Source organism: Zonotrichia albicollis, chromosome 4, assembly GCF_047830755.1.
Source record: "Zonotrichia albicollis isolate bZonAlb1 chromosome 4, bZonAlb1.hap1, whole genome shotgun sequence".
NCBI lineage: Eukaryota > Metazoa > Chordata > Aves > Passeriformes > Passerellidae > Zonotrichia > Zonotrichia albicollis.
In genome coordinates this window covers 57,910,301-57,919,483 of record NC_133822.1, presented here as the reverse complement: position 1 = coordinate 57,919,483, position 9,183 = coordinate 57,910,301, and the positions used below count along the sequence as shown (strand labels likewise).

The 9,183-nt window shown below is 39.1% G+C and overlaps 1 protein-coding gene across 1 annotated transcript in view; it reads left to right on the top strand.

Moving 5' to 3' along the window:
* The first annotated feature begins 106 nt into the window (after positions 1-106).
* Positions 107-9,183, top strand: part of SAMTOR (S-adenosylmethionine sensor upstream of mTORC1) — a 30,804-nt gene continuing 21,727 nt past the window's right edge. Inside the window, exon 1 of the mRNA XM_074539905.1 lies at positions 107-356. Within this exon, the coding sequence (XP_074396006.1) occupies positions 122-356 (235 nt within the window). The 5' untranslated portion in view covers positions 107-121. The remainder of the gene's footprint in view (positions 357-9,183) is intronic.

Sequence of the window (9,183 nt, the reverse complement as noted above, 5' to 3'; positions counted from 1 at the left end):
GGCCGCTGCCGGCGCAGCGCGGCGCCGAGCGCACACGGGAGCGCGGGGCGCGGCCACGGGGCGGCGGGCGCACGCACGGACTCCATGTCCCGGCGGCCCGCGCGGCGGGGGCGGAGCGCGCATGCCCGCCCGGCGCAGCCCCGGCCCGGCGCGCGCCTCCCCCTGGGCCGGGCGGTGCGCGGCGAGCAGCGGGAACACCATGGAGGCCGCTCCGCAGCCCCGGCCCCAGCCCCGGCCCGGTGGGGCCGCCGCCGCCCCGCCGCCACCCCCGGAGCAGGAGCGGAAGCTGGAGCAGGAGAAGCTGTCGGGGGTGGTGAAGAGCGTCCACCGGCGGCTGCGCAAGAAGTACCGGGAAGGTAACGCGGGGGAGGGGGCCGCCCCGGCCGGGCCGCCCCGCTGCCCCCGCCGGCCGGGGATCGCGGTGTCCCCCGCGGGCGGGCGGGCCGGTGTCGGGGGAGGGCGGCCGGCAGCAGCTCCGCGCTCGCTTCCTGCTCCTCCCGGCAGAGCGGGGTCGGCGCTGCCGTGGGCTGCCCGCAGCCCCGGCGAGGGCAGCCGGTCGGGTCTGCCGGGGCTGTGCCGCTTTCCGGGGACGGGTGGCAGCGGAGCCCCCTTCCCGGCCGTACAGCAGGGCCTTCCAAACTGAGGATCTGCGAGCGTGAGAACAGTGGATGATGAATGCCAGAAGAGATTGAATGGTGATCTGGGAAGGCACAGGTCTTTGTGGATTATTTGTGCCTCCTGTCTTTCAGTCGTAGCGCAGTAGTTCAGGCAGGAGCACTAACTGAAGGGCTTGGGGTAAAGCTGTTGTAATTACTCCTAGTCTTTGAAAAATCTACTTTGTCGCCAGTATTAATGCCCTTATGCAAGGTTTTTATGGGTGGTGTTGGAATGCTTTAAAACCTCCCTGAAGTGCTAGCACAGGTCACAGGAAATTCATCCATTCTTTAGTGAGCCTGCAGCTCACCTCCAGAAGAACGCACACATGAAATGGGAGCTCTTCCTCTTGTAGGTACAAGTTCTTGCCTCTCCTCTGTGTTTGCATATGACACTTCTGTGAAAGAAACAAGGTCATACTGCCTTCTGGACTCCCAAAATCTCCCCTGGAGCCAGTTCATGGGATTTGGGCACAAAAACCCACATATCTAGATACTGATCAAAAGTTGCTGTTTATTTTGGCCTTGATGAGGCAGAACTTAAGGGAGGATCTCCCTTCACTCAAATGCTGGGAGAATGAACATAGTATATTTAAACATTCCAGTCCTGGCAAAGTAGCCCAGCTTTTAGCAGTACATGTTTCTGTGTTATTTCAGAGCGCCTGTAGATTAAGATAGACAAGGATTGACTTTGTTAACTTTTTTTTTTTTAAAGTGAGCAATCTCTGTAGCAACTGATTTTATTTTTTTTTTAGATGAGAGCCTAAATAATGAGGAAGTTTTTGTAAGTCTGTTTCTTAGCAAAAAGCAAGTTTGTGCTCAAGGGTAAGGTGTGTGCAGCTGGTTAAGTGAAAGAGCCAACAGCATTTTCATTTACTTTCTATGGCTTGTAAAACATGTGTTAATGAAAACTTCACAATGATTTTTCTAGTCACTCCAAAGTAGCAACATGATATGTCATTTCATTGAGAGTTAAAACCATTTCATTGAGTTAAAACCAAACAATTCATCACATCTGTGCAACAAGAAATGCTCTACCCATTTCCCACTCATCCAATAGCAGGTGGTACTTACAAGTTAATAGTGCTTAGTAGCCATAGTACTTCCTATGTTAGGTTTTTTCAGCTTGAGAATTTTAGTTTTGGAGTCTTTTCTACCTACATCTGCCTTTGCTTCTAAAGGCATATTTGAGAATCTCCTTCTTAAATGCCTTTAATGTCATTCAGAAATTGTAATACTGGGACATGCTTGATCTCTGAAAGATCTTTTCTTAGAATTTTTTTTTGTAATACTTACGCTGACTGGCAAGTATGTTATCCTCACAAAATTGAAGTTGAAAGTTTGTTAAATAGAAATAAAAAAATCAATAAGTCATCTGTAATTTTGCTGTACAATTTGAATTATAGCTTGAGTATAGAAAAGCAAAGAGCAAAATCCCTTCATTCTTGCTTATGTTTTTACAGCTTTTTACACTGGGAAAGCCTCTTGACTCCACAATTCAGTGTTTTCACCTGCATATGAAACAGAAACATAATTCTGCATTATTCTGCAATCTTTTACTGTCTTTTTTTCTATTTTCTTTTTCTACTCTGTCTCGTCATGTTTTACTGGAGTTCTGTGAAGCTAGTTTCCATTTTGTCTAAATAAGCAAACTGTACTAGAATTGCTGTTGCATGGACTTCAGTGCTTTGTCTGTAGAAGCCAAAGTAGAATCCCATATTAATTTTGTTAGTAGATGAAAAATCATGTTCATTATCCTGAAAGCTATATGATTATTTTGTACAGGGTAGATAAGTCTAAGAAAGCCCTTTGTATTGTAATATGATCCTAAGTTACTGTCTTCTGCTAGAAGTGTTGAAAGGAAATAGATGCATCCTTGATACACTGAGATGTGTGTTGATAGATTTTATTTGGACTTGATTTTAATAAGCTGATTTCTTTGCTAATTCATTTGCCTTGCTGACAGTATCAAGGTTTGTGTTTTAATGGGCAGTTGTAACAGGCAAGCCAGTATTGAGTTGCTTATAACTGCACCATTGTTAAAATTTCATTTCATCTTCTGCAATGGTTCCCTTCTTTTTTTGAAGATGAGCCAGTAAAAAAGTGACAATATGCTCCAAAATTGCAAGCCAACATGTTTTTGAAGAAGTTGCATACTTATTGGAAGTGCAAGAGCAATATTTCTTAACTAGGGAAGCGTTGCAGCAAATTTTTTGCAGTTACTAGGGAATTACTAGAATAAAGTTTAGCCATCATGTCATGTACAGGGTTTGATTTTGATTTTTTTCCCTGGTGAAAAACTGGAGATTAATCAAAGCTGAGGCTTGGCTATTTTTCTAATTTCTGCACTTACTGAATCGCTTATACTTGTAAGTATGGTGCATGGATTTTATATGCAGTTCTGTACTGTGCCTCATGTCATATCATAGCCCCATGCCATTCATGACAAGCACTTAGCATCTTTTAAATGATGCAGCTGAAATGCTTTTAAGATGCACTGAAATGCTTTTTTTTTTTCTTCAACAGTTTTAGGTTTTTGCTGTGTGACTAGTACTTATCTTTTCTATTGTTTGAATATTCCCAGTATGACTTATCTTTTCTCCTTTTTATTCATCTTTATTTCCTTTTCTTCCCCTTCCTTTCCCTTCCCCTCTCTGTTGTTAATAAGAAAATAAAGGGAGTCATGTTATCGTAAATGCCATGGCAGATTTGGTTTTTTGAAATTGTAGGCTGCCTTTTTTTTTTCTACTGTGGGTTCTGCAGTAGTATTCTGTGTGATATTTTGAAATTATTTAATGAAGTTTAGCAAATGAGTGTAGGTTTTAAATTAAGGTGATTGGTTCTTGTCCACACTGAGTGAATGTGTCAACTGAATTAGCAAGCCTTGTTTCTTCTTAATAGGTATTGATAGAGAAACAGTACTTATATAGTAGTTCCTAAAAATAAACCTCATTCCTGAGGTTAGCCTATAAACTTTCTCATAATAAAGAAAACATTAAGTGATAATAGCTCTGAGATGTACCATGTTCACTTAGGAGTCTCTCTCCTTAGTATAAAGCTCATGGGATTTTTTAGTTGTATTCCTGATTCCTATTCAAACGGAGTCATTTAATCTTTATTATTTTACACACCACAGTAAAATCCAAAAGCTGAAACTGCTCTCAAGTAGTGAGTTATTCACTTACCAGAAATTTCACAGTGATTCTGGATGCTTGACACAAGCATTTAGAAAGTATAGAAATTAGGATTTTCCATAATGTTTGAATTTCTGTTACTACATGGAGATGGGGCAAAACCAATGTTTGATTTAGTTGCTTCCTGTTGGTTCTGTTGCTTGGTACCCCAGGTGACCCTGAGTTTCACAGAGCTTTCCTCAGAGCATCTTTGGGCACCTGCAGCTATGGGCTGGAGTGTGTTGCATGGGTTGCATGAATGTTTCGTGTGCTGCATGCAGGCTGATTGTGTTGGGCCTGACAGACAGACCTGGAAAAGCTGATTTAGTGGTTCCTGAGGAGCTGCACAAGATCTGCTGAACATCTGCTATGTGATGTATGTTTGTTCGCTTCCAATTGCTTGTAGTAACTAAATAGGTTCAATTTTTACTGGGATAAAAATCCCTTCCCCTGACACAAAGGCATCCTGTTTTTCTCTCAGTTGTTTATTACCTTTGTAGTCATGCAGAGCTGTATTTATCAAGTAAACGTTTTCTCTGTAGCACGGGCCTCAGTTGTGTGTATAGTCTGAAAGATGATTTACAAGACTACTTTTTCCTTAAAACTCTATAAGAAGTACAAGTGAAAAAAATTGCTGAGGTATCTGTAAAGGTATTTTATGAAATGTTTTCCTGTGTGTTCACTAAAATAGTTCATTTCTCCTGACATATTCCTGCTAAGGATGCTGAGGCTTAGAGAATCACACAGAAATGTTGTTTGTCCTGTTACTAGTTACCACATCACAGAAGCTGACAAAAACATTTCTAGGTGGCAGTTTGATTCCTTAAAAGAAATATTTGTTGAAACACCAAAGAAAAGGAACTTTTTAAAAGGTTTTTTCAGAAAATCAGGGAAAATGTACAGGACCCTGCCTGATGATAATAAGTAACCCAAGTAGGTAAGTGATTCAGACATTTAGACAGAAGGGTTGTTCTGAACTCAGTTGTTTAATGGTCTCTTCATCTCATGTTTTTCATGAAAAACCGTGAGAGGGCTTAAATTCTTCCTGACGTGAAACAGGAAACATTTTGAAATGGTGTCATTTTTCACAGGACAGGAAAAACTTTGTCATTGAACTCTACACGATAAGTTAACAGTTGTTACTCCTTTTTGTTAAATATGACTGATTTACAGTAGAAATAAACTGAAGTTTTCAAGGTATTAATTTGTGGTTTACTACTTGCAGTAATTTCTTGGAAGAGGAAGACTTTTGTAATAATAACTGGTGAATTTTCCAGCAATAGAAACTAAATTTTATTTAATTAAAATGAAAACTGATTCTAGTTTATGACATGAGCATTGAGGTATGATTGCCCTTAAAGTTTGCACACCACAGTTTTGCAGCAAGGATTTCATTAGAAATCACATAAGATTTACATTTTGGAGGATTTAATTAGTACTATCATTTACTAGCCTGTAAATTTGAAAAGGTGCTGGCTACAGCATGGACTTGCACTCACTGGGCAGACAGGTCTGTGACACCTTCCCTGCTCCTTTGCTGCCCTGGCAGGGAAGATGGTGTTCCTGTTACAGGGTCAGCATAATGAAATCTGTACCTATGCATCAGCATAAGTTTAGCTCCTGCATTTGCAAAAATTACTAAAATCAGTAGCTTCTGTTGACATGTTCATGTCTGTGTTGGCTGTGTTAAGGTACAGCACACAGTCCATCCCAGAAGGTCAGGTTTGGGAAGGAGGAGAGGAATGAAGTTTCCAGAAGAGTAGATCCAACACCTGGGGGCAGTAATTGCTAAAACTGTCACATCCATGCTGTCTCTGTGATGGCCATCAGAGATTTATAGCAGACCAGAGACACAAATTATTCTTCAGAGTGATCTAAGCTGACCTCCAGTAGATGCTGAAATGTCAGCTGGGGCCTCAGAGTCTTGTTTCATGGAAACAGATGGATAGGAAGTTTACCTGAGAGGCCAAATGTAGAAATCCACATTTGGTCAAATGAATCCTTGCCATGTAAGTTGAAGGGAGGAGCATTGATGTGAGATAGAGAAAGTTAGATTCTTGCACTTGACTTTTTAAAAAATATTTTATTCTAAAATAGTTGAGGTAACTCCTAAGAAATGTGAAGCAAATACTAGTCAGACATGAGAAGGAAAATACTAACTAACTGCTTGAACTTTGTCCAAGATGAAGTTCATGTTCTGTATATGGACATGTAAAATTAGAAAACAGAGAAGCCAAAAATACCCAATGTTGTTTGCAAGGAGTGTTGAATATGCTTTTAGTAAGACAGATGTTCAGTAAGTTTATCTTGTATACAATGAAAATTATGAGTTTCATAATATTTGCTGATATTCGTCATGTAATTAATTTTTCTTATCATTGCCACAGCATCCATACATTAGTAGGGCAGCTAAATCTCAATTGACAGTGTTAATGAGGAAATTTTGTCAGATGTTAATAGGAATTTGGTTTCAGTTTTAGCCTAGTGGACAGTGTAGGACTGCTTTCCTCATTTACTGCTTAGCATGTTCTAGAAGCTAGTTTACTGTTTCCAGCAAGTGAGAGGTGATCTTAAGAGGATGAGAATGAGATCGCTTCTTTTCATTCTGCAGTGCATTGCATCAACAGACAAAATAAACCCTCAATAATCTTGCTAGGCATTGCTATGGCTGAAGCTGGTCATGTAAAGTTGTCCAGCATTGTCATGGGCACTTGTTAATTGTGGGGATATGTTTCCTTTTTACCATGAAGATAATTTAGTAATTTTTATTAAGGTAGTGTTAATATTGTGCAAATACTAACATGTCTGTTTTGGTGTTGCCTTTTGTTGTTGTTATATATATTGAGGTTATTTTCTTTTCTACCAGAGCCAAAGTTCTGGTAGAGGAGAAGATAGAAAGGCAGTGTATTGTTGAATGAAGGTATTGAAAAGGGAGTGGATTCAATCTGGTTTTCTACACTACTAAGTTATCTACCAGTATGTAGAAGACTTCAAACCCTTAAACACTTGAGGGTGGGTTTTGGTGTGTTGGGGCATTTTGGGGGTGGGTTTTGGTGTGTTGGAGCATTTTGGGGGTTTCTGGAAGGTTATTTTTTGTTGGTTTTGCTTGTTTATTTTTGTTGTGTTTTTTCCAATTAAAGCTGCTTTGAATTGAGAAAATTTTATTTTCCCAGAAGGAAATAATTACCCTTTTTCTTGAGGGTTTTGTTTTGTTTTTTAATGGATGAGGTTGGGGTTTTTTTGTTTATGTGTTTGTTTCTGGGGTTTTTATGTTTTTGTTTTTTTTATTATTGTTACTATTTTTTAATTTCTTTTTTTGGAGGAAGCTGTTGCTTAAGATCTAAACCTGCATTACTTGTACCTGAGGACTTAAATGCACAGTATCAGTGCCAATTAACTTTTGATAGGCTAGGTCTTGTTTGTTGATGGATAAAGTATTCTGTAGTTAATTTTGAGATTGTCAGAGATGACTGCACGGTTTTTCCAAAGAGCACCAATGGACTCATGGAAAACAGTGATTACAAATCTCTTCTTGTAGGTGCAGATAGTACTTTTATAACTCTATGTGATAACTACTGTGTAGCTTGATAAAACAGAATTATTCAAATCAGTTGGTTTTGATTTCATCCCATTCCAAAATGAAAAATACTGCCTTTAGCAGAACTGAGCTCTATTTCTTTTATATTGCAGAAGGTTTTCTTAAAATACCAGTTGACATGATTTGTTCTGTCAGAAGTTGAAGAAAAACTGCCTAATTATTTTTTGTTTATTTTATAAGCATACCTTAAATGACAGTTCAATTTAACACTCTACAAATAAATTACTTTTTAAAATAATTTTTTTAAATGGGATGGAAGAAAGCTGAATTTTTTTCCTTAATAACAGACTACCTGGAGAGAAGAATTACAGTGTAGGTTTGACTCACCAAGAATGCCAGACCTGATCTTCTGATGCTGTTTTTGAGAACCTCTGATAAGGACTTGTAAATAGATGCAGAGCTAGGGGAGTTCTTACTAATTTTGTATGATTCTTCTCTTTTAAAAATATTTTCGATTGTTAAAAGCTACAGCTAACATTTGGTCTCTATTGCTGTTACCCACAATTAAAATTATCTTGTAATTAGGATCATTTAAAAATAACTTGTACATGCCTGACCTGTTCTCTGTGTGACAGTATTCAGCAACTGCTGATACATCTGTGGTTGAGTTCAGGATTATGACTTGGATATTCTGTGGGCAATATTAATGTGGGTGGAAATTACTTAGAAGGATTCATCTGTTCTAGGTAAGCAGTATTGGATTTTTGTTACTTCAAAGGCTGTGTTAGGAAGAACAAGTCTGTCAGTCACTTGTTCAGTGACAGAATTCTAGGAAGCAGTGGGCTTTGACCTTTTTGTTTTTAAAGGAATAGTTAACCTTCAAGGTGAAGAGTAGGTTATTTGTTTGTTTTCTAGGTAATTCTGAATAAAACAGAACAAGCATTAATTAATTTTGAAATAGCATGGATATAATGCTTTGAGAGGTGTGTGGAACTCCCTGTTGTGAGCTAGTTTTGCCAGTCACACTTTTCAGTGGGACAGTGGCATATGTGGCTCCTTGGTAAAGATCTTAGGTCCATTAAGATCTCTGAAGGTTCAGCACTCAAAAGAGATTTTAAATTGCATAAAAGGTAGTTGGTAAGTGTAGAGTAGAAGTGTTTAGTGCCTTCAACTTTATGTTATGGTATGGTCATGAGTATGAAAAGTTTAATCCACAAAATCAAATCTTAACTTTAGAATGTGGTCAAAGATCCAAGATTCTTTTCTTTTTATTCGATTAGATTTGCCTACCACAAACTGCTGTTTAATTTACAGTTACCAATTGCTTAGTAGAAGACTTTATGGATCTTATTTTTCTGGTAACTACTAGTTTTGTCATGAAACGTTCCTGCGTATTTTACTGCCCATTTGGTTACATAAGCAAAAATTTATTGATTCATAAATAAATGTTTACCTCCAGAGTATAGTGTTAATGCCATATTTGCATTAACCTGGATTATAATGTATTGCTTGAAAAATTAGTGCACAGTGGATTATAATATACTGATTGAAAAAAAATTAATGCATAACTTCTCTGTGTTCTGGATATCATTTCGAAATTGAATGCTTCAAGACTGGTTGTAGTCACTATCTCAAAATCTCATATAGGTATCAAAAGTCTCATAATCTTATGTAGATAGGAAGGACAGTTTGCATCTTCAACTCAGTTGGAGCATGATTGGAGCATGGATTTCAAATTCCTATATCTGGTGTGCCTGTTTGTGTCTTCTCAAAGCTCACTATGTTAAAGTGTGGGGGAGGAAACACCGCAGCAAAACAA